The sequence below is a fragment of the Sebastes fasciatus genome, chromosome 13, assembly GCF_043250625.1.
Source record: "Sebastes fasciatus isolate fSebFas1 chromosome 13, fSebFas1.pri, whole genome shotgun sequence".
In the NCBI taxonomy this organism is placed as follows: Eukaryota; Metazoa; Chordata; class Actinopteri; order Perciformes; family Sebastidae; genus Sebastes; species Sebastes fasciatus.
In genome coordinates, this window is record NC_133807.1 from 9,118,049 (window position 1) to 9,144,815 (window position 26,767).

The 26,767-nt window shown below is 39.0% G+C and overlaps 2 protein-coding genes across 2 annotated transcripts; both read right to left on the bottom strand.

Annotated features, from left to right (window-relative positions):
* Positions 1-957: 957 nt before the first annotated feature.
* litafd (LITAF domain containing) lies at positions 958-7,059 on the bottom strand. The gene is made up of 5 exons (XM_074655284.1): positions 6,987-7,059; positions 4,147-4,193; positions 3,936-4,022; positions 3,574-3,778; positions 958-2,437 (listed from the first exon to the last, which is right to left on the bottom strand). Exons 2-5 carry the CDS (start codon positions 4,187-4,189, stop codon positions 2,320-2,322), a joined length of 453 nt encoding a protein of 150 aa, XP_074511385.1. The 5' UTR covers positions 4,190-4,193; positions 6,987-7,059; the 3' UTR covers positions 958-2,319.
* Positions 7,060-12,555: 5,496 nt separating this feature from the next.
* On the bottom strand, positions 12,556-21,729 carry LOC141780169 (lipopolysaccharide-induced tumor necrosis factor-alpha factor homolog). The gene is made up of 5 exons (XM_074655285.1): positions 21,507-21,729; positions 16,428-16,456; positions 16,228-16,293; positions 15,879-16,068; positions 12,556-14,149 (listed from the first exon to the last, which is right to left on the bottom strand). Exons 2-5 carry the CDS (start codon positions 16,450-16,452, stop codon positions 14,032-14,034), a joined length of 399 nt encoding a protein of 132 aa, XP_074511386.1. The 5' UTR covers positions 16,453-16,456; positions 21,507-21,729; the 3' UTR covers positions 12,556-14,031.
* Positions 21,730-26,767: the final 5,038 nt, after the last annotated feature.

The window sequence follows — 26,767 nt, forward strand, 5'->3', positions numbered from 1 at the left end:
GAACTTTAAGCCTTAATATAAATGAAACGGGTGCAGGTTATGTTGATTGTTGACTCTAAATTGCCCGTATAGGTGTGAATGTGAGCGTGAATGGTTGTCTGTCCCTATGTGTCAGCCCTGTGATAGTCTGCCGACCTGTCCAGGATGTTCCCCGCCTTTGCCCAATGTCAGTTGGGATCAGCTCCAGCCCCCCTGTGACCCTGAACAGGATAAGCGGTTACAGATAATGGATGGATGGATGGAGATGTGATTGGTTGATGCACATGCTTACACAGCTTTGTCACACCCTTTGGCGTCTGATACCAAGGCACAAGTCCCGCTTTAGCCCTGTCAGATTCAAAGCGGGCGCATTTCATGGATGAGAACAGGTTGTGTGTTTTTATGTGCTTGTGCTCCAGTGGTCCCCCTGCTCCCCTGTCTTTCCTCTGCTGTGTGCGAGAGTGCTGCTATAGGTGTGTCAGTAGTTTGACCGAGAGCAGCCCTGAGCCATGAAACAATAAGAAAATAACATTTTGTTTCTCCGATTCACTGCTTTGTTCTCACTAACGCCGCTCCCTGTCTTCAGTCACTCTAAAGCTCACTCGACCATTGCTGCTCTCTCTCCCCCTCGCTCGCTCTTTGAGCCGAGGAGGAGGGGCCAACTTTGAATGCCGCGTGTTTACAAACAGCAACCGACAAATGTAACATATTATACCTTTAAGAAAGCATGTTGCAATATTAGAATATGGCAAACTGACATGATCATTTACATGTAAAACATTGTTGTTATTTTTCTATTGCCAACTTTGACCAAAAATTCTGATTTATGCACAGTACTCTATGTTGGTTCTTAGTGTAGCCTAAGCTATAATATTAATGTTATTGTCTATTGTCTCTAGAATGATGGACGGTTCAGAGCCAGACTCAGAGCAGGAACCTTCAGGTACAAGAGCACAAAGCTAAACATGTAGGCTATGCTTTCAGATTATGTGCTTTATTTATGAGATTATCAGTAGGACTGTACATACAATCGATGACACAAGTAATACAAGTGTAATTTTAGGTTATATACAGTACAATACTCAGTGTATAGGTGTACACACAATCATTTGGCCACTTTTGTGCTGTTTGCTTTATGGAAACTGGTGAATAAACATTTGTATTACACTTAGATTGTTGTAGCTTATGCTGACTTTCGCCGAATGTGTGTGTACACAAGAAAATAGAACTACGGACACAGGTGAATGAACATTTGCTGTGATCTAACAAAGAAAGAACTAACTAACTGTAAAATCATCAAAGTTGTAACACAATTCAAGGATTCTCTCAGAAAGGCGTAAACTTGTGACGATCCCTTCAAATGGACAGCTGGTTTGATTCAATTTCAAATGAACACCCTTAGAACATATAGTATTCGATAAAGTTTATATATACAAGCCTTCATTTTAACAACATGATGTATCGAGACATTTCTGAAAAAGATAATGGAGAAATAAAATGGCTCCCATAAAGTGCATGGGGTGTGCTTAACCCATTTGTGCCCACAACTGAAATTTTGAATTGATAATTTGCTAAGCACAAATCTGAAGAAATCTGAAGAAATCGGTCAAACCATTTTACTTAAGTGAGTTTTCCTTATCATATTATATTTAGTCTTTGGGCACATGTGACGACTGTTTTTCTTTATCCTTCATAATTAAATAAAAACAGTCATATGGGCCCAAAGACTAAATATAGTATGATAAGAAAATGTCTGTATCTCAGAAACTACAATGAGCACAATCAAGTATTTGGTATCTATGAACTCATTACAAGTTGAATATCCCAATGTATGCAGGATATGCATACATAGTGTAAAAAAATATTTCATATGGAAGACATTTAATACACACAATGTTGGCATTTTTCCTAATTTTTCAAAAATCCTGACTTTGACCATTGATACAAGTGGGATTTTTCATGTGAGCTAAAGATTTCGTAGATGAGATGTTAGATTCTTGCCCATAGTATGTCCGTACAAGAACAAAAATGTTGCATTTTTCCTAATCATGCTAAATATAGCCTAGTCTTTGGGTACAAATGGGTTAATTAACTTACCAGAGCTTTAAAATAAGTGAGCACATGGTATTAAAGCTCTGATAACACAATGACTCCCAGTCCGTCTGCTAATAATATGATGTTTGATATTGCCTCGGCCAATGCAATGGCTCGACCATAGAATAAGCTACATTTGAACTGCGACCTTTCTCCGTAAATTTCATAAAATGGTGCAACTGATAAGACAAAGGTAACAGGATGTTATTTCTTATATCTATGGCTCCATGTCTGCCCTCATGTCCATCATTTACAGCATTGTTTCTTGTCAACGTGCAGCACTCTGTTGCAGCGGGGGCACGTGTGGTACGCATCCTTGAAGTTGTTCATGAAGAAAGGAATCAGGCAGCAGCACAGGATTAACCTGAAACACACACACACACATACATACACAGTTAGTGTCATCTAGCTGTATGTAAGAATTTGCTTTGTTTTGACCATCATGCGTTTGTAGTGTTGATCATTTGTTGTTCACTTTTTTTAAGGTTTGTACATATCTTTTGGACCCTCCTCTGGAAAACATGAATATATCCTATTATTTAGAGTTTATTATAGTTTTTCACCCCAAAAAAATGTGTACAAACTGTTGACTCAGGGTGTGTTTTATGGAAAACACACCTGGGCCCACCAACCACAGGGATAGGCATTGGGGTCGGGTGGCAAGCAAAGGCCAGGATCTGGGCGTGCTGATCCCCAGCATCACAGACTGTCTCTAGGTACGTGCAACGTCAACTCTCTGGCGGGGAAGGAACCGGAGCTGGTGCGGGAGGTGGAGCGGTATCAACTAGATACAGTTGGGCTCACCTCCACACATAGCTCTGCTTCTGGAGCCAAACTCTTGGAGAGGGGCTGGACTCTGGCCTTTTCTGGAGTTGCCCAGGGAGAGAGGTGCAGGGCGGGTGTGGGGATACTTACGAGCCCCCCAGCTTAGCGTCGCTGTGTTAGAGTTTTCCCCGGAGAACGGGCTGTTGTTTGTGCTTATGCACCAAACAGCAGCTCCGAGTACTCCGCCTTCTTGGAATCTCTGGGTGGCGTCCTGGAAAGGACGCAGACTATAGTTTTGCTGGGGGACTTTATCACTCACGTGGGCAATGATGGAAAAACCTTGAGGGGGGTGATTGGGAGGAACGGCTTGCCTGATCTGAACCTGAGTGGTGCTTTGTTGTTGGACATCTGTGCTAGTCATGGATTGGCCATAACAAACACCATGTTTGAGCATAGGGTGTTTCATAAGTGTGCTTGGTACCAGAACACCTTAGGCCAATGATCGATGATCGACTTTGTGGTCGAATCATCAGCTCTGTGGCCATATGTCTTCGACACTCTGGAGAAGAGTACAATATCAACTGTGCTGCATTAGTCCGCTGTGTGCGCCATACTTAATGGAAACTTGGAGGTAACTGAGATGTGTGTAAGGTGGTCTGTAGGGGCCAAACAGCCCCCTAACAGGTTAATGTGGCCGTGCCAAAAGGCCCACAAGCGCCTAAAGCACACACTCACCCGCAGCAGATGAAGAGTAAGCACATCAACCAGGCGTACGTCCCTGCTTTGTAGGTGACGGTGGTCGTGACCTGCTGCTGGCAGGAGGTGCAGGTCGTCTGTCCGGGATTACGCCCCAGTGTCCCATCGTAGCTCACAAACCTACTTTTGCCTTCTCCAGTGTCGAGACCAGTGTTGAGACCAGTGCCTGCTTCGCTGCTGTACACTGATGTAGGGAGAGGGGAGGGAAAAAGAAAAAAAGAGAAGATGAGAAGACGAAAGTGGAGGAAACGGGAACTTTAATTAACTATGTGTGAGAGTAAATTGTAGGTAAGGTTTTTGATGTGTGTTTCCACGAAGTGTAACATCAGATGTGTGTTTACCTGGCGTGGCACTAGCGATGTTCAGCTGTGAGTCTGGATGGTTGAACGGGGTGTGGGTGTGGTAAACCTTCACATCCGAACCACCAACTGGACAAGAGGAACAGGAAAGAAAGAGGAGAAAAACGAGAGGAGGAGAGACGGACACAAGAGTTAATGAGCCAGTCTGATAATGATGATCCCTGTGAGCAATTCATTGTGTGTTCAGGTTTACCTGGTATGATGTAGGGAGGAGGGTCTTTTACATTTTCACCCATTGTGCTGCAGAGAGAGAGCATTGACAGAAAAAAGATTGTTACAAATGTTCATCAGCAGTGAGGACGAAATACTCTAATAATACCCTATGAAACATAAGATCTTTCTCAGTACTGTAATAATACTTTCACATCTCCTCTCCCGCTCATGAGACATGTGATGCTGCTTTCTGCCACAGTTAAAAACATCCGTCAGAGCTCTGATGAAAACATTTATGTCAGCACAGGGTATATGTAGTGCATTGTATGGATGTTTCTTCTCCGTATCTCTGATGGGAAATGCCTGGGCAGGACTCTCTCTGGGGTATCATGGCTGACTCTTACAAAATGACTTATTGTTCATAATGAAACCAAAGATTCATAAAAACGTTAACTCTTTGGTCAACAAAATGATAAATAAAAATGGAGTTAAACACAAATTCAGTTTGATTACAGATCAGATTAAAGATTGAATGAATTAGCATTCTTGTCATTTGACACACAAATGACCAAACACTTTGTTGTTATAACTTCACAATTAGGTCATAATAGAGTGTGGAACAAATGTTCTATCCAGTGTAAAGAGAGAACCAAGTGTTTTATTATTGTTATTATTATTATTGTGATTAGAGCTTGAAAGTAACTTCATTTTGTGAGATTTTGTACTTCTTGGAGAGAAACACATTTGTTTTGATGGATTCATACTGTACAGTTATCTCATGACTGTAGCACGGTGTAGATTTGATTAAGTAAAATATAATGCATTACTTAATGATAGGGCTGTCAATCGATTAAAATATTTATTCACGATTAATCGCATGATTGGCCATAATTAATCGTGATTTATCGCAAATTAATCACACATTTTGTATCTGTTCAAAATGTACCTTAAAGGGAGATTTGTCATGTATTTAATACTCTTGTCAACATGGGACTGGGCAAATATGCTTGCTTTATGCAAATGTATTTATTTATTATTGGAAATCAGTTAACAACATAAAACAATGACAAATATTGTCCAGCCGCTCGTCCTCCCCCGCGGTCACAAGAACAAGCGGCCGTGGAAGCTAACGTTAGCCATGGTTAGTTTGAATTCTAGTCGGACATATCAGCACTACTGTATTGACTTTTTGCGTTACGTTTCCGACTAAATAGCAACACGCTATTTAATATGGTTTAGTCAAGGGTCTAATGTTAATATTCACCTGCTCGACATACAAAGAGCTGCTGTGTGACTGGTTGTACTAATAAGTAGACCAAAATCCAAGTCTCCAGTTATATATTAACGTAGACCGGAGTGTCAACCAAACAGACACAGATCCCCCAAGTCAAATCACACTTATGTTTGATCTAACGTTACCCATTTCATAACAGATGATAATAAAAAACAAATCTCATACTAATACGTCGTATATTAACGGTATCTGGTGGTCGGACTCTGCAGGGGTCTAGTATAGTCAACAAGAACGTACAAACAATGTGAAATCTACGTTGATGACAACGGCGGCCAAAGCGGTTTTGCCCCGAGTGTGCACGCACCCAGTAATGTTTGTATACAAGAAACCCGTCTATTAACAAAACTAAAATCTAGCATCTATTTTCCGACACCCACAGTGCACACACGTCCTCTCTGTATCTGCCTCTCAGTTTCTCTCTCTCTCGCTCACCCACACAAACACAAACTTTCTCTCTTCCACTACACACATACACACACTTTCCTCTCGCCGTGCATTACATGCACCGAGGTGTCGCCATAGTTCATCACTTGAGAAGATGAAAGACTGTTTCTACATTGTCACACACACACACACGCACACACACACACACACACACACACACACACGCACACACACACACACACACACACACACACACACACACACACACACACACACACACACACAGAGGTCCTGTATACACCCATATGTCGGTGCAGGAATGCGACCGAGCCGCATGCTTCTCTGTGTGTCACAGACTGAGGGTGTGTCGCTGCTGCCTCACACAAATCTATCTGAAATCCGTCGAGTGAGCTCATCTAAGGAATAAAAAAACACCTGACATAATGTTGACAGTTTTTATTTAAAAAAGGGGGAAATATATCAAAAAAAAGTTTATTTAAATATATTGCCAACATGTGTTTCAACACAACTTCAACATTTTACAGCTCATTCCTTCCGGCTTGATTCCCGGCCAGCACCCTGCGTGTCTGCTTTGAGGAGGAGTAACAGTAAAAGCTGATTGTCAAGGTGGAAGCACTGGTTTCGGATAACTGGCTGAGTCGCATTTTCTCTCGTTGACTGCGTTCCACTGCTCTATAAACAGTCGAGTCTCTGATTGTCAGTCTCACCCCAATTCTATTACTGAATCTGATACCACTATTTTAGAGCTGCTACTGCCAGAACTACTGCAAAAACTACTACCACAACTTATTTTACTCCATGTAGCCTGAACTTACTGTTCAAAACCTCAAATACCAAACCCACAATAACAATAGATATACCATCAGAAACATGAAGGAAGAGGAGGCAAACTACAACAATAGTGAAAGTTCAATCTTGAACCTATAAAACCAGTTGTGTCTGTGATCACGTTGCAACAGTAAAAACAGATTAATTAACAGTGATTTAATGTGAGGTTTAAAGCTCAAGATGGATATTCTGTACTTCAGTTTTTTTTCTTCTATCAAAACTTTCTAATAACTACCAACCCTTTCCTGCCTGAGCATTTAATTCATCGTTGATGGGCTTCAAACATCAAACCCATAAATATTAAATCCTGTCGTACAAACTCATGAAACACAAAATCTGAATCTCAGTCTTACCTTGGTGGTGGGGTGTTGCAATCTGTATGCAGAGATGTGTCAGACCGATTTTATCTTTAACATCCACCTGTCTCACCTCTACAAGCCTTGGACACGCCCCCAGCCCCGCCCCTCACCGACAAAGACTGAATATGCAGCATGAGTCACTCCGTGGTTTAGATGGAACTATCAAAGTACTAGCTATGCAAGTCATCTTTTTAACTTGTTCCTTGTTTCTGGGAGATTTTTGAGGGAATGTGTGTGTGTGTCACATAACCAGTTTCCCTCCTGCTGCTTCGTATTCCCACAGCAGACTATTCAACCTGACACAGACTGTAGATCCTAGTTTTTAGTCCAGGAATGTGACCAGAAGGCCGTCGACAATGTTTGAGTGACATAAAATCACATGTTGTAGCAATATTGCTTAGAGCAGATTAAAGTGGCAGTAGGCAGTATATTTTTGGCATCATTAGGCAAAAAATACATAATAACCTTTTAGTATATTGTAATTCAAGTGTTCTGAGAGAAAACTAGACTTCTGCACTTCCTCATGGCTCTGTTTTCAGGCTTTAGAAAATCTTGCCCGAGATGGGAGACTTTGACCAATCACAGGTCATTTCAGAGAGAGAGAGAGAGCGTTCCTATTGGCAACGTAATCTCATCATGGTGGCCGCGTCACAAACTTTCTCATATTATAGCTTAACAGTACACTACAAGATGATTCTGAAAACATTTGAGGTGAGAAATAGGCATTAACATAACAGAATATTGATTCATATTTGATCAGCGCTGCCTAGTTTGACCGTTTGATCGGAGTTCGCCAGTGATTGACAGCCGGCTCTCATAGACGGCAGATGGACAGCGGACCTCAGATCAGCTCTGATTGGTTGTTTTCCTCCGGTCTGTGAAATCTTGCAGATGCCGTTAGGAGCACCGGAGGACACCGAAGGACACCGGAGGCACATGATTTTTTTCAGGTTACCTGTTTCATGTACTACTGTCAGGATATAGCAGGATATATTTTTTATAAAAAGAACTTCATTTCATTTCAAAATTTATTTTGAAAATGTAGAATAAAAAAAAATAAAATACAAAATAAAGAAAAAGAGAATGATCATACCAACAAGTGGACAGTCAAAAAGAAGTAGTATTTAAATACAATGAAAAGCATAAGAAAAATAAATTGTCAAACACTTGATGCGTTGAAAAAAATATGAATTTGTTATCAATCCAGAATACCAATTCATTACTTATAATATAACTTAATCACAATACCAATTCATTACTTACATATTTAACTTAATCATATTGACTATTTGTTATCTTTTTGTTATATGCGCATATTATTATTTATAATATACAATTTATAATATACAATATGCAAATGCTTTACAACATGCAATACATACATACACATACATATATATATATATATATATATATATATATATACATATACATACACCGCACATTGCACTACATGCGCACATTCCATACCACATATACATATATATAGACATATATACAATACACAGCATCCGACCATGCATACATCATTCTTATACCCAAAATCAAATATCCACAAATTTGCATTATTCTTTTCAGAAAAAATAGGAAGATATACTAATACAGAATAAATATTAAGTAACCAATAAATAAATAAACAGTAATAAATTAACAGTTACCCCTGTAAACACTTTGTGATTGTCAAACCCCCACTTCATCCCTGAACCTTCAGAAAATCATGTCTTTATACCTTATTTTAAACTGGTTTAAGTTTGGACATTGCTTTAGCGCCACATTAAAACTGTTCCATAGTTTCACTTCACAGATTGAGATACAAAAACTCTTCATGGTTGTACGAATACTGAGAGTTTTTAAATTAAATGATCCCCTTAATTTATAACCCCCCTCTCGATCACTGAACAATTTTTTAATATTTCCTGGTAGCCGCTTTATTTTTAGCCTTAAACATTATTTGTGCTGTTTGAAATTCCACTAAATCTGCAAATCTTAATAATTTTGACTGTAAGAATATTGAGGTGGTGTGATCCAGATATCCGACTTTGTAAATAGTCCGTATTGCTCTTTTTTGGAGAATAGATAGTGAATGTAATGAACATTTGTAGTTGTTGCCCCAGACCTCCGCACAGTGATTTAAATATGGTAGAACTAGTAAACATTGGAGAATGTGGAGGGATTTCTGATCCAGAACCTGTTTGGCTTTGTTTAATACTGAGATGCTTCTTGACAGTTTATTTTCTACATGTTTAATGTGTGATTTCCAGCAGATTTTATCATCTATTGTCACCCCGAGAAATGTATTTTCATGAACTCTTTCAATTTCAACCCCATCTATCTGTATCTGTACTTGTGTATTAATTCTACATTTTTACCAAATAACATTACTTTAGTTTTGCTCAAGTTTAATGATAATTTGTTTCTATCAAACCATGTTTTTACTCTGCTCATTTCTTTAGTGATGTCCTCCAATAGTTGTTTTAAATTCTCCCCAGAACAGAAAACATTTGTCTCATCAGGAAACAATACTAATTTTAATACCTTGGATACGTTGCATATATCATTGATATACAATATAAACAATTTAGGGCCCAACACTGACCCCTGGGGGACACCACAAGCAATGTCCAAACATGATGAATAGAAATTGCCCAACATCACAAACTGTTGTCTCCTACTTAAATAGCTTCTAACCCAATCTAATACTATACCCCTGATACCATAGCTTTCCAGTTTATTGATTAATATGTCATGGTTGATTGTGTCTAAAGCTTTTTTGATATCAATAAATACCCCTACTGCATATTTTTTGTGATCTATAGCGTTAGTGATTTCCTCGATTGATTCCATTATTGCCAGTGATGTTGATCTGTTTGATCTGCTACAGAATGGTACCAAACATTTATAGGATATAAATCACTGAATAAAACATGATCAGTGGAATTCAAATGAATTCCAATTACACAACGTAGATCAACCTTGTTATCATAACATGTAGGTATACAAACACTACAAAAGACAGGCCTTTACATGTTTATATACTGTATAAAATTTGCCAACTTAACATGAAACTAAGGGGAAATGTAAACAGAGTTGATTATCATGAACTCAATTATATATGGTTCATAATCAACGTTAAAAAGGTGTAATACACTTCAACTAGATTCAAATATATATCAAAATATAAGATTAACTGAGGCTTTAGTGTGCGCCCAAATTTCTGTGTAAGATCTCTGGGGACATATAATATACATATATAGAAATAATCTATATGTAGGCTGGCAAGATCTTACCAAGTGATTAATATAACAGGAAGGTTTGGATCTACAGCTTATAATTATTTTAACTTCCTTTAGTTTGTTAGCAACATAGGTTCCTATTACTAGAACCTATGTTGACAAAGCATAACACATCAATTCCATACATGTTCATTTGCATTAAATGTCAGTTTTATTTAGTCTTATTCACAGCTGCATGTTTTTTTGTGTGCCCGGGTCCAATATCTCAGGAATGTAGACAGCCGTAAAAACCCATGGAGGAGGCCATAAAATCCCCTTTGTTTCTTCATTTGTTTCTCCAGTTCTGCTTGAAAGCTACATCTTGTACACAACTTCAGTTCTTTTTAGATGATTAGTTAAACATGGCATATAAAAAAGTTATTTTTATAAAACGGTCGCTATATCCTGAGAGTAGTACAGGTAACCTGAAAAAAAAAACATGTACCTCTGTGTCCTCCGGTGCTCCTAACGGCATCTGCAAGACTTCACTGACCGGAGGAAAACAACCAATCAGAGCTGATCTGGAGTCTGCTGTCCAGCTGCCGTCTATGAGAGCCAGCTGTCAATCACTCGCAAACTCCGACCAACGGTCAAACTAGGCAGCGCTGATCAAATATGAATCAATATTCTGTTACTGTAATGCCTATTTCTCTCCTCAAATGTTTTCAGAATCATCTTGTAGTGTACTGTAAAATGAGAAAGTTTGTGACCCGGCAGCCATGTTAAGATCTCTTCAGGAAATACCAAGCACCGGTCACATGACCGGAGCACAGCCAATAGGAACGCTCTCTCTCTGAAATGATCTGTGATTGGTCAAAGTCTTCCGTCACAGGCTAGATTTTTTTTAAAGTCTGAAAACAGAGCCATGAGGAGGTGCAGAAGTCTAGTTTTCTCTCAGAACACTTGAATTACAATATGCTGAAAGATTATTATGGAATTTTTGCCCAATGATGCCAAAAAAGTGTTGCCTACTGAAGCTTTAAATGTCAGAAGGGTACTAAGTTGTGTTGTGTTTTTCCTCCGTGAGTATAACCAGGCCAGTTGTAAATTAAGAGCCTCAGCACTTAGTGATCCCAAAGGTCAGATGCAGTTTCTGGGAGAGGGGTTTCAAGAATTAAATAATAATTTCATTATTTTCATCTTTCAGTATTCTTTGTCTTTTGATCATCATCGGCTACAATGTGTTAAAATCTTTGACATTGATATTTTCCCCCCAAAAAGTAAAGAATTCAATGTGTTTGTCAGCATGGAAGAGAAGAACAATTACATAATTGAACAAGATAGAAAGGTTGGAAGAAAATAACTTTTGTACTGTAAGGAATCTTAATATGACCACACACAGCTGTAGGCATGTAGTGTATGAAAAGCCCAGGTGCTTTTAGGCTATTTTATGTGATCTTCTTTTGATAACTAATGTAATAACTAATGTAATATTTTTTCACATCCATTCACTGAGCCTCCCCTGAAAGTGTTTGGAGTAGGGATGCTAACGATTAATCGACAATCGATTAATTGGTCGTTTAGAATTCAATCAAGCATGTGAAATTTAATCGAGCAGAGTGCTGCTATCGGTGCGTCAGTTTGAGTTTAACCAAAAGCAGCGCTGAGCCACAGCGGACAGAATGAAGCCTGCCCTTCGGCTGTATTCTTTCAAAATCCGGCAATTCGGCACCTTCCCACCTTGTGCGGAGTTGTGGATGTGTGTATTTGTGTTTTAGAATGTAAGCGCTGTGCAACAATATGAAAATAACATTTTATTTCTCTGATTCACTGCTTTGTTCTCACTAATGCCGCTCCCTCTCTTCAGTCACTCTATAGCTCGCTCGACCATCGCTGCTCTCTCTCTCCTTCGCTCGCTCTTTGAGCCGAGGAGGAGGAGCCAATTTGTTTTTGTTTTGAGCGATGCTCGTTCAGGTATATTTAGAGCGAGCAAGCGCGAGCCCGACGCTGACTTTCGTTGATTTCACGGCCACAGGTGTCGCTGTTAACAAGCATTTCTGAAAGTTACAAATAGTCCCTTTAAGAAAGCATGTTGCACAATATCAGAATATGGCAAACTGACACGATCATTTACATGTAAAATATTGTTTCTCAAAGAGAGAATATTTTTGCCAAATTTGCGAATATTTGCCAAATTCAGATTTATGCACAGTATGTTGTGTCTTAGTGTAGCCTAAGCTACAATATCTATGTTATTGTCTATTGTCTCTAGAATGATGGACGGTTCAGAGCCAGACTCAGAGCAGGAACATTCAGGTAAAAGAGCACAAAGCTAAACATGTAGGCTATGCTTTCAGATTATGTGCTTTATTTATTAGATTATCAGTAGGACTGTACATACAATCGATGACACAAGTAATACAAGTGTAAGTTTAGGTTATATACATTACAATACTATAGGTGTACACACGATCATTTGGCCACTTTTGTGCTGTTTGCTTTACGGAAACTGGTGAATAAACATTTGTATTACACTTAGATTGTTCTAGCTTATGCTGACTTTCGCTGAATGTGTGTGTACACAAGAAAATAGAACTACGGACACAGGTGAATGAACATTTGCTGTGATCTAACAAAGAAAAAGTGAGAAATCAGTTATACCCATTACATCAACAAATAGGGTTCGCCTACACATGAGTGGTTTGCGTGGACAGCATGGCCGGGGATGGAGTCAAATTCCCGGCCTAAATGATCAGTTTGTGAACAGAGAGAACTACCATTTCTATCAACTCATATACACACGATTCGAGGATTCTCTCAGAAAGCATCACCGGGATGAGGCTGGGAGGCGTAAAGTTGTGACGATCCCTTCAAATGGAGAGCTGGTTTGATTAAATTTCAAATGAACACCCTTAGAACATATAGTATTTGATAACGTTTATATACAAGCCTTCATTTTAACAACATGATGTATGCAGAAGTTTCTGAAACGGTTCATGGAGAAAGTTTTTTTTCTGCTGGATTGGGACATAAATAAAACGGCTCCCATAAAGTGCTTGGGGTGTGCTTAACCCATTTGTGCCCGCAACTGAAATTTTGAATTTTGAATTGGTGGAAGTGTTTTCTGGGAGTTTTTCTTATCATACTATATTTAGTCTTTGGGCATATGTGACGATTGTTTTTCTGTATATTTCATAATTTAATAAAAACAGTAGTCCCATGTGCTCAAAGACTAAATATAGCGCGATAAGAAAATGGCTGTATCTCAGAAACTACAATGAGCACAATCAAGTATTTGGTATCTATGAACTCATAACAAGTTGAATATCAAAGATATGCACACATAGTGCAAAGATATTTCATATGGAAGACATTTAATATACACACAATGTCAGCATTTTTACTAATTTTTCAAAAATCCTGACTTTGACCATTGATACAAATGTGATTTTTCATGTTATCCAAAAATGTCAAAGATAAGATGTTTGATACTTGCCCAAAGTATGTCCGTACAAGAACAAAAATGTTGCATTTTTCCTAATCATGCTAAATTTAGCCTAGTCTTTGGGCACAAATGGGTTAATTTAACTTGCCAGATCTTTAAAAATAAGTGAGCACATGGTATTTAAGCTCTGATAACACAATGACTCAATCTGCTTGCTAATAATATGATGTTTGATATTGCCTCGGCCAATGCAATGGCTCGACCATAGAATAAGCTACATTTGAACTGCGACCTTTCTCCGTAAATTTCATAAAATGGTGCAACTGATAAGACAAAGGTAACAGGATGTTATTTCTTATATCTATGTCTGCCCTCATGTCCATCATTTACAGCATTGTTTCTTGTCAACGTGCAGCACTCTGTTGCAGCGGGGGCACGTGTGGTACGCATCCTTGAAGTTTTTCAAGAAGAAAGGAATCAGGCAGCAGCACAGGATTAACCTGAAACACACACACACACACACACACACATACACAGTTAGTGTCATCTAGCTGTATGTAAGAATTTGCTTTGTTTTGACCATTTTGTTACCCTACGATATATTTATGGAAAACAAAACAACAATTTGAATAGGCCAGCTGCTAAAGGTTATTACAGCCACTGAGTGAGTGAATGAGGCCTATTTGTCAGCTTTGTGCCTGCTAGATGGACCTCATCGCCATAATATTTTTGCCTCACAGTGGATGCCAAATCATGAAAATGAATATAAATTAAATCACCAGACTGTCCATCATAATCAAACTATGTTTATAAAAAAATACCCACTCTCTGGAGAGATTACATTCAGTCATTAAAGACTATAAAGACTAACATCTGTCTGTTTCTACGATCTCATTTTGTTGTGGAAAATAAAGCCCTGGTGCAGAGACGGGATTGTTGTCCTTTGCATATGGCAAAACGCACCTTAATTACCTTTTTTTGTTGCTGTAAATCTCCCAAGGGATGATGGAAATGTGAATCTTGCATGAGATTTATATTAAAGAGATTTATATAATGTTAGAATACCCTCCCTTCAGCAAAAAGAGAAATTCAAATATCCTTCTACTGGATCTTTCTAAACTACTGTATCATATGAAACTAAAAAGGAATCCATTGGTATCAACCACGTCATGTTAGCTTGTTGGGAAGAACAATATTCAACGCTCCAAATTTATGCAAAATCTTGGCGAGGAAAAATTGGCATTTCAAAGGGGTCCCTTGACCTCTGACCTCAAGATATGTAAATGAAAACTCTGAGATGAACAGAGTGAAAACTGTATCTTATTCGATAAAATAGATGTTGACAAACTGCATAATTTGCAGTTGAAAAAGGAATAAATCGTAATGTATCGCAATTTATTACACGGCTTTGTTGAATACTCGATTCTAATTGGTCAATCAAGGCGTCCTATGGTCTGTTATTTCTTTATAGCAGACCGTTGCTATGGGCGCAGTTCTGGTGTCAAACTCTGGAGGACCGTTTTTTGTAAAATTATTGATTTCTTAAGTAGCCGTGTAATAAGCAGAATAATGTACAGCAAGCGGGTCATTGTTGTGAAATAAACCCCTTGAGGATGATGACCGGCTCGCTGTATATTATCCCTTACATATCTCAACGCAATACTCAGCATATCGCAAAATGTTTAAAATCGCAATTAGATCGTATCATGGGGCCTCTGGTGATTCCCACCCCTATGGTCCTTTAAAATACTTATTTATTTAGAAGATGCAACAAGGTCTAACATACCATACTACTGTCCAAATCTGTTCAAATGTTTGTCTATTTTGTTTTCGCTTCGTACATATACTCTTACTGTAATATGTCATGTAAGATATGTATATTTGACTGTTAAGACAATATGGGCAATGCCCTCTTGCACACTTTGAGGACTTTTGGTGAGGTGAGGGACATATTCACATTACACCAAAGCCACTTGCCCTGAGGCCTCAAGGTTACTGTATGTCAGCTGCCATTTGTTCATTTGATTAACTGAAACTTTGTTAGGGATTATTGCCCCACTGGAGTACAATATCAACTCTACTGCATTAGTCTGCTGTGTGCGCCGTTCTTAATGTAAACTTGGAGGTAACTGAGATGTGTGTAAGGTGGTCTGTAGGGGCCATACAGCCCCCTAACAGGTTAATGTGGCCTTGTTAAAAGGCCCACAAGCGCCTAAAGCACACACTCACCCGCAGCAGATGAAGAGTAAGCACATCAGCCAGGCGTACGTCCCTGCTTTGTAGGTGACGTTGGTCATGACCTGCTGCTGGCAGGAGGTGCAGGTCGTCATGCCGGGATTACGCCCAAGCCCCCCGTCGTAGCTCACAAACTTACTTATGTCATTTCTTCCAGTGTCCAGACCTCCTCCATGAGTGAACACTGATGTAGGGAGAGGGGAGGGAGAAAGAAAAAAAAAGAGAGGATGAGAAGACGAGAGTGGAGGAAACGGGAACGTTAATCAACTATGTGCGAGAGCAAATTGTAGGTAAGGTATTTGATGTGTGTTTCCAGGAAGTGTAACATCAGGTGTTTGTTTACCTGGCGCGTCTTCTGGATGGCTGAACTGGTGGTGGGTGTTGTAAACCTTCACAGCCGGATCACCAGCTGGACAAGAGGAACAGGAAAGAAAGAGGAGAAAAACCAAAGGTTGGAGAGACGGATACAAGAGTTAATGAGCCAGTCTGATAATGATGATAATGATGATGAGTGTGAGCAATGCATGGTGTGTTCAGGTTTACCTGGTATTGACTCAGGTCCACTCATTGTGCTGCAGAGAGAGGGCATAGACAGAAAAAAGATGGTTACAAATGGTCATCAGCAGTGAAGACAAAATACACTAATAATACCCTATGAAACATAAGATCTTCCTCAGTACTGTAATAAAAACGTTCACATCCCCTCCCCCGCTCATGAGAGCAAAATTCACAAATTTGATGCTGCTTTCTGCCACCAGATGGGGCCAAATCCTGACTGATGGAGCTAAAAACATCGGTCAGAGCTCCGATGTAAATGTCCCTGACACACCAGCCTAGTTTTTTCGGTGTGTCCCGCACGGTCGGCTCTTGTCTGCCCGTGGCGGAGTTTTTCTGGCTGATTCAGCATTTTGAATCAGCAGCAGAGAGAAATCACTCTGATTGGCTGTTCAGCTTAAACGAATCAGTGCACGAGAGTAAAATTCAAGAGGGAAAACACTGAAGGCTCTTATAATAGGTAGTATTTAGATGATGATTTATCGAAAGAGTCATTATACCGTAACATCCAAATCCCCTCTGATTTCTTACTCATTTTCCTATTTTGCTCATTGTTCATAGTTAATTGTCATCTTCTTTTTGTTAATATGACTGTAATATTACTTGTAAAACTGGATTAAAGCTAAAACTTTCTTTAAAGGATAAGAGAAAACGCATTCTGTATCAAACAAAACAATGGAGGGAAAACAGATTAACACCATTTAATATTTTTTATATTCATGCTGCATTGTTGCCTGTGAATCCTTTGCGGAATGGCGGACTCCGCCACTAACAATGAAAACCACAATATCGAGAGTTATATACATTTAATGGCTATTGCTGAAAAAGTGCCAAACATAAATCCTATTAAAAAAGGATTAGAACTTTAAAACTGACTCTTACAAAATGACTTATTGTTCATAATGAAACCAAAGAGTCATAAAAACGTTAACTCTTTGGTCAACAAAAGGATAAATAAAATGGAGTCGAGTTAAACATGAATTAAGTTTGATTAAAGATCAAATTAAAGGTTGAATGTCTGTCTATAATTGGCATTCTTGTCATGTGAGACCAATCTGACACACAAATTACAAAACTCTGTGTTGTTATAACTTCACAATTAGGTCATAATAGCCATAACACATGTTCTGCCCAATGTAAAGAGAGAACCGAGTGTTTAATCTAAACAGTGGGCAACCTCCGGGTCTGAAAAGTGAAGCCAATGCGGAAGTGCCTTAAACTTGAGAAAATGAGCCTACTTCTCACTTGATTTATTACCTCAGTAAACATTGTAAACATGAGTTTATGGTTTCAATCTTTAGTTTCAAGTCTTCTTCAATACAGCATGATGTTCATTTAGTAAATGATGGTCCCATTTAGAGTCAAATAGACCATAACGCAGGTTATGCTTTAGGACATGGCTACGACAGGTTGCTACCACGGCGTTGTCCGGTCTGGGAGTTGTCTGTGTTTTTGTCTTACAACTTGAACTCTTTCACTGTGTGTTTCAGTTCATGAAAGTTAATTGTAACATTTTGGACGCCTAAAAATGTCTTATCCAGCGTTCAGTTGTACTTAGCTCCACCCTCTTGTGTCACTTCTGGTTCCAAGAAACCATAATGGCGATGGCTAAAAACCAAGATGGCGACAGCCAAAATGCCGAATTCGAGGCTTCAAAACGTCAGTCCACAAACCAATGTGTGACGTCACGGTGACTACGTCCACTTCTTATATACAGTCTATGTGTATAAACTGCCCACAAAGATCAGTAACTTCACATTGTAACACTGGCTGTTCCTCTCATTGTCACGATCAAACAGCTGCTCTGCTGGGTTTTTAGGCCCATTGAAAAACAAAAAGTCATGTGACCAGTTTAATACAATGATCCCATACAGGAAAAACCTGCCTAAAAGATACACATGGCTCCAACCTCTCTACATTTCTCTCTTCTTCTTTTGTTTCCCTTTTCTCGTTGTGTCACTCTTTCCATATAAACAAAAACACAATCGAGCATGACTAGCATCTATTTTCCGACACAAACACCCACAGTGCACACACTTGCTCGGCTATCATGTAACGTCCTCTCTGTATCTGCCTCTCAGTTTCTCTCTCTCTCGCTCACCCCCACAAACACAAACTTTCTCTCTTCCACTACACACACACACACACTTTCCTCTCGCCGTGCATTACATGCACCGAGGTGTCGCCATAGTTCATCACTTGAGAAGATGACAGACTGTTTCTTCATTGTGTCTCACACACACACACACACACACACACACACACACACACACACACACACACACACACACACACAGAGGGCCTGTATACACCCATATGTTGGTGCAGGAATGCGACCGAGCTGCATGCATCTCTGTGTGTCACAGTCCGAGGGTGTGTCGCTGCTGCCTCGCACAAATCTGTCTGAAATCTGTCGAGTGAGCTCATCTGAGGAATAAAAAACAACCTGACATCATGTTGACAGTTTTCATTTAAAAAAAAGACTGACTATACATGAAAGGGGAAATACATCGCAAAAAAGTGAATTTAAATATATTTCCAAGTGTGTTTCTAAAAAGCTTCAACATTTGATTGCTTATTCCTTCCGGCCTGATTCCCGGTCTGCACCCTGCATGTCTGTTTTAATGAAGACTTACAGCAAAAGCTGATTGTCGGGGGAAGCACAGGTCACGGATAACTCGCCGAGTTGCATTTTCTCATGTTGACTGCGTTCCACTGCGCTATAAGCAGCTGGTGCAACATTAATTGGAAGGTTTGGACGTGTTGGCTTCAGGTTAGACAATAAAATATTGTTTCCAGCAGCCTCACAGGCCTATTTTTCTATGATTGTTTTCTATCTCATAATGAATGAGAAAAAAATTGCTTGCAAAGATCCCTTGATGAAAAGATACCTGACTTTTAAAAAGTATGATTTTAAAAAATCCAGTCAAAACAGTGTTTCTATCACTGAGAATCAGATTATATGAATTGAATAAGTAGGTCCAATACCCAAATAGCTGTTATGCTGGTGGTTCTGTCATCAGACGGGATGTTTTGCCGCTGATGGAGGCAGCGAGCGACAAGGTGCGGCTTCTGAAAATTTCATCTGCCACATTGCAGAGATACTTTAACACCACAAAGGGGAAAAGTTGGAGGCTGCTGTTCAAACAATACATCCTCTGTGAGAGAGGACGCAGGCGCATGACCTCGGCTCAGATGACGTGTGCTTTCCATGAAGCTGCATCACTGAAACAGGTGTCTGGGCGTGGATTAATGGATGAAGAACTGGGCGCGACTGATCGAGAAAAACTGGCCCAGTTAATGAGCCAGTGATGAAGCATCTATCTTATTCTGGTGACAAACTAAAGAAACATCCCGAAGCAAGTGAGTTAAAAATACAAAACATCAGACATATCAGCTGGTTGTTTCCCAGAGGGACGATCACAGATGTTGAGTTCAGTGAAACTCGCTCTTCCTGATGCCAAGTAGGATGACTTTTCATTTAGACAAGTTAACACCCTGAGACACAGCTGAGTCATAGGTGTGGTCTGACTGTATGTGACATCTGTGCTGGTTAAACCTGACTTTCTCTCTCTGTGTGTGACAGAGAGGAATGTTCACATCATGTTTATGATGCATTTTAATGATCAGCTGACTAATGGGGGGTAATTTAGAAGTGGAAATTACCCAATTATCATTTTTCAGCACTGAGAAAGACATGGAGTTAATCCAACATTAATTTAACTCATTCAGAGCTCAGGAGTTCAAACAAAGTCGAGTCTCCGATGTTCAGTCTGAACCCGATTCTGATCCCAAATCAGCCAAAGTGCACGGTTCAACCCACAACACATCGCAGTGTATCTAGCTCACATTATTATGAACTCATTTTAACCATCACAACATATTATATGATGTTAAAACTAGAAATCAATTAAGATGTTTTTCTTTGTATCGTTCTTGTGACTGTAGTTTTTTAAGTATATGACTCTATATGACATATATATATATATATATAAATATATATATACAGTATGCTCTAAATCAAATATTGGATTGAGTCAGATCTCAGAGTTTGTTTGTGCTAATTTTGAAGAATGATGTATCAGTTGTTTTGAAGGGGAGTTCTTCTTCATTCGGTGCACCACCTTGCCTCTACGTTCTTGAAGTTGAGCATTTCCGGTCTCTATAATTTTGCCATTTTTTTCATATAAAACCCTCAGCACCACTTTTAGAAAGATAGAAAGATACAGTCATGTGTCATTGGTTTTATGTACACCATTACAACCTCAGAGCTAAACTTTTTTCGCACTAACCAACAAGTATGGTATTGTATCCTACTGTTTCTACTGGTGATACCACTATTCTAGAGCTGCTACTGCCAAAAGTACTGCAAAAACTACTACGACAACTTCTCTTAATACCACAGTTACTACTACTCAAGTCCATTACAGTAACATCTAAAATCTCAGTTTTTGACATGAAGTGTTGGTGAAAAGATTCTACAGCAGACCCTCTCTCTTTAAAAATACAGTGATACTGTCTGCAGCAGGGATGGCTAGACACACATCTACATACATGTACTAGGAGCTTAACAGATCCTAATAGTAATTCAGCTGAATGACACATTCAATTTAAACCTATGTACCCTGGGTTACACCCATGGCTGTATGTACTGTTCAAAACCTCACATACCAAACAAATACAAAAAAAATATATATTAAAATGACTTCCTGTCTGAAAATGTTCCTGCAGGCGGAGCTGGAGTCTATAAAACCAGTTGTGGCTGTGATCACGTTGCAACAGTAAAAACAGATTCATTAACAGTGAATTCATTTGAGGTTCGAAGCTCAAGATGAATATTCTGTACTTCAGTTTTTTTCTTCTATCTCAACTTTCTAATAACTACCAACCCTTTCCTGCATGAGCATTTCATTTATTGTTGATGGGTTTCAAACATCAAACTCATAAATATCAAATCCTGTCTTACAAATTCAAGAAACACAAAATCTGAATCTGTGTCGTTGTATATGAATCTGTACAATCAAATCCTTTTTCTGTACATCCCATGTTAATCTCTGACATTCTTACCTTGGCGGGGTGTTGTTGTCTGTATGCAGAGATGTGTGTAAGCTGCTGCTGAATCCAGACAGACTGTATCTGTGAAAGCCACCTGTCTCACCTGTACCTCTACCAGCCTCTCCCTGGATACACCTACAGCCCCCGCCCTGAAAATGCAGCGTGAATGAGTCACTCAGTGGTTTAGGTGTAATTTCCAAAGGCTGTACTGGTCATCTTTTTAACTTGTTCTTCATTGAGGGAGGGTGTGTGTCACTCTCTTAAGTGAGAATAACCAGTTTCCCTCCTACTGTTTCATATTCCTACAGCAGAATGTTCAACCTGACACACTCGAGACGATCATAGTTTTCGTCCTGGAATGTGACCAGAAGGCCGTTGACAATGTTTGAGTGACATAAGTTTATATGTGTTAACACATACTTACATTTTGTCACTTTTCCCTAAAAAATGTCAAGAATTCAATGTGTTTGTCAGCATTGGAGGGCTGCACGGTGATGCAGTGGTTAGCCTCACAGCAAGAGGGTTGCAGGTTTGAATCCGGCTTGGGGCCCTTCTTTGGCCCTTCCCTGTATGGAGTTTGCATGTTCTCCCCGTGTTAGCGTTGGTTTTCTCCCGGGTTCTCCGGCCTCCTCCCACAGTCAAGTTCAAGTTGAAAGACGAAAACACAGACAACTCCCAGACCGGACAACGCCGTGGTAGCGACCTGTCAATCACAAGGTAGCCACGCCCTAAAGCATACCCTGCTTTATGGTCTATTTGACTCTAAATGGGACCATCATTTACTAAATGAACATCATGCTGTATTGAAGAAAACATGAAACTAGCGATTGAGACCATAAACTCATGTTTACAATGTTTAATAAGGTAATAAATCAAGTGAGAAGTAGGGTCATTTTCTCATAGACTTCTGTATAATCAGAATTATTTTTGCAACCAGAGGAGTCAACTTAAATCAACATCCATTAATGAATATAACTCGTCAGTTTGTCAACATAAATAAAGTGATGATGTCGCGACGGATTCACCAAGCGAATGCAGATACATAAATTTTTTTTTTTTTAACCGCTTAATTAATTTACTAATATAGTGTTAGAGTCAAAATGGATTTTTGGTTATTGTGGTTAAATAAATGTAATTTATAGTGTTGTTCGTTAATAGAGGTGTGAGCCTCCCTTTGTATGCGTCAAGCGGAGAGCTAATAGGTTTTTGACCGCAGTGAAAATGTTTTTAAAAACTCTGCCCTGCACTCTCTGCTACTAGAAGACGGAGAGGAGGGATGGCAGGTTAACAAGGGGGATACATTTTGGTAATTTTGCTAACAAGGGGGATGGCATCCCTCTCAAAATCGCCTACTGAGTGTTGCATATAAACCGCAAAACAGTTTTGTACAAATTAAAGGCAATATAACATTTGGTGAGCCTGTTTCCACTCTTTGTGCTAAATTATGCTATCAACTGAGTGGTATCAATCTTCTCATAAAAAGCGAATGTTTATTTCCAAAAATATAAGCTATTCCTTAAAGGCTGGCATGATCCATTAAATGAAAATTGAATATTGCTCTTTTCAAACTTTTGTTTATTATGTTGCTGCAAACAAACATTATGGAAGTAAACACATGGCCACACAAAGTATGTACAGTATGTAAAAATCCAACCAATCCCTTGTCATTGTTTGCCAATGGTAGACAATAGGCTAGTTGGTGGTGAATGATGCAGTGAGGTTTGGCTATACAAACTGTACACAGTGAATCATTGATGCCAAAATATGAACATATGTGTTAACATGGCAAATTTTGTTTTTTTTGGAATGTACAAACCTGCCTGACTTTCCTTTTGTCATGTTAATGTCATTGAATTTCAGCTTAAAAGATGTCTGTTAAGGTCTACATTTTCTTTCAGTCAGCTGAGAACAGGCCAGTTGAACCACATTTTTCTTCTGTTGGTCACTGGATCACAGAGTACTGTTGAGGGTTGAGGGCCTTGCCTAAACCCATCGTAACATGTATGTCGAGGGAGGCTAGAAAATAATTGTAATAAATAACGATTTCTATCATGTGTAGGGAATATGTCAATTCCAGCCCAGAGCCCATTTTTACGATACGATACACTTTATTGGGGAAATTTGTTTTGGACTCAGTGCTGCACACCATCAGCTGCCTCCACATAATCTCTAAAGGCAGACTGCGTCAACCTGACTGTCCTTCTATCATTACAGACTAATGCTGCACGAGTGCACGTTCAAAACCAAGAGGATTTTTGGTGCCTTCAAATGAAACTTGTGAGCTTGTGTTTACAACATGGGAAGTCGTGTATACAATATGCTTGGCGTTCAAATGGTTTGAGTCGTGAAAACGCCGCTGCTAAGCAACGGCAATATTAACGTTACTGTCGACGTCTAGAAGCCACAGAGGCTAACAATTTAGCAAGATAGCAAGTGGTAACATAATGCAAGAGATGCAAACGCATAATGACAGAGGACAAAGATGATGCCGTTGGGAATATCAACATTTTCCTCAGACCTATTATAAAATTACGAAGAAAAACAATATATACAACTGGAATTACAATATGTTAGGGGCGTTCATGTGGATTCTTCTTGTGAACATGGTAAACACGACCCAATTTGATGGCACCATTTCATTTTTTTCTGCAATAATAATGAGCCAATAAATACATAGTCTTTCGAAGTTTCCCTTGACCCCAAAACACCTCAGTTGGAGGATCTACAGTGGTAAAGGTGTGTGTGTGGGGTGTTGCCTCTGCTCATGATGTCAACTGGGTGAGGTGGTAGTGTGTGTGTGTGTGTGTGTGTGTGTGTTTCGATGGGCCTGATGAACAACATTCCAGAGAATAGACCAATCCCTACAGAGTTTTACATTCCATAAAAAGACTGAGGTGTGTGTGTGTTTTGTATAAACTGGGACATTTTTAAGTGATTACTTTGACACAATGTTAATGCTGATACTAATGCAAATGCTAAGAATATTATATAATTCATCCATTTTTCATATCAATTATTCCAATTAAAGAGAGAATATGGAGAAGGACATTTTTTGTTGGTTATACTGAGATTAAAACCAATTAACAATAGTAATAATATTGAGCTTTTATGCATATACCACTTTTGAAACCATGAGTACTGTTAAAAATAAATACATTTAGATTATACTAATTATGGGATAGAAATAAAATGGTTAAGTTCGGTATGAAAACTCCAAAAATAGGGTGGAGAATGTGACAACGGGGTGATCCATCACTTTTACCCTTTTTTCTTTTGTTTATAGCCTCAAGCAGACAGGAAAAAGATGCAGAGGCCTGAAAGTCACACTCTGCCTTAAAATGTGGAATGTAGCTTGGAGCACAGCCCCAGGGAGCTTAGCGGGTTATCAATAAAGCTATTCATTTCTTTCTTACAGTCCTAAAACAACCTGTAGTTCAGTCATTGCTTGGTTAAAGTGAATAAGCAAGAAAGGGAGAAAATATCCACTTTTTATTTCTTTCTGTGCCAGTGAGAAACAATGTTCCTTGACTAGAAAAAGATTTTGTTTCTTTTAGTTGCTCTGTTGGCTAAAGTTTTATATGCTCCCTTCATATTACTGTATTTGTTAAGATGCCAAGTGACTGCTGAACTAGTATTGCCATAAAATCAAAGATGTCTAATGCTAAAAAACATTAATTAAACTATAGGCCTATCGAACAATATTATAATCTGACTTACTTAAGAGGTATAGTTGAGTATCATCTGCATAACATTTAACAATATTATAATCTTGCTTACTTAATAGGTATAGTTGAGTATCATCTGCATAACATTGAACAATATTATAATCTGATTTACTTAAGAGGTATAGTTGAGTATCATCTGCATAACATTGAACAATATTATAATCTGGCATACTTAAGAGGTATAGTTGAGTATCATCTGCATAACATTAGAGATCAATACCGCGCCTGTTTGCTGAGTATTGTATCACTACACCGTGTTATTCAAGAGGCAGAGAAAACACAAAAATATTTTTTTGATTGTATTTTCCAAAAAACGAGTCAAAAGGCAGCACAGCAGTCCAAAATGAAAACAAATGAGGAAAACAACATAGTTAAAGTATTTTTTATATGATATATATAATTTTGTATTTTCTTGTCTTTTATTTTTTGTTTTGTTGGGTGGGCAGTGGAGGATCTTGTTGCAGATGTGCAGCAGGTGTAATTGTTTTCTGTTGATTGGTGATCACATGATGTGTCCTTTAAATAGAGAGCTCACTGATGTCATAGATGGTCTGATAAAGGCTCAAACGTATCAGCAGATTTGTCAGTCCTTTGATTGTCTGATTGATTTTTATCTCTGGAGTGCTGACTCAAGGGGAATGTGGTGATTATTTAAAAAAAAATGCTGAATAAAACAACATTCATTTAAGCAATAGCTCACAACAGGTCTTGGTGTGATAATCACAAAACCTTTAACTCTTCATGCGGAGACTGACAATGGGGTGATCCATCACTTTTATTATTTTGTCTTTTGTTTTTAGCCTTAAGCAGCAGGATGCCCGAGGCCTTACAGCCACTCTCTAATTTAAAATATATTTTTAAAATGTTGGAAGTAGCTTGGAGCACAGCCCTGGGGAGCCTGACGGGTTATCAATAAATCTATTTCTTTCTTCCTTATAGTCTTTAAACAACCCGTATTTCAGTCATGGCTTGCTTAAAGGTCACCTATTATGCAAAATGCACTTTTCCATGTCTTTTAAACATCAATATCTGTCCCCAGTGTGTCTACAAGTCACCATAGTATCATAAAAGACCATCCTCTCTCTTTTTCTCCTGCTCCGTTTGTCCGGAAATGGGTGTCGAAAAACGCTGCGCAGCTTTTCCTTCTCTTCTGACGTCGTTAGAGAATTAGCCATATAAGGGTTTCCTGGTCGAACCAGAGCAGAACCTTCAGTAGCTGACCCCGCCCCACAGCGCGTCACTGTCTCTCCTCCTCAACCGAACTTGAGCAAAGTAGCCCCTACTGTTAGTCTGCAAGAACCAGCAGAACAGGCTTCATGTACTCCCATCATCTAAATATAACATATTCTTTCACAAAGGCTTTATGTAATTACACTGTTTAAACAGATGATATTTATATATTATATATATTTGATGTCATGCATGTAGCAGATTACGGGTAGTAAATAGTGACTTGTAAGCAACACAACACATTTCTGTTTCACAGTCAAACTTTATTTGAGTTGACAGATGACAATATTAATTATTCACAGCATTTGTAATCATCTC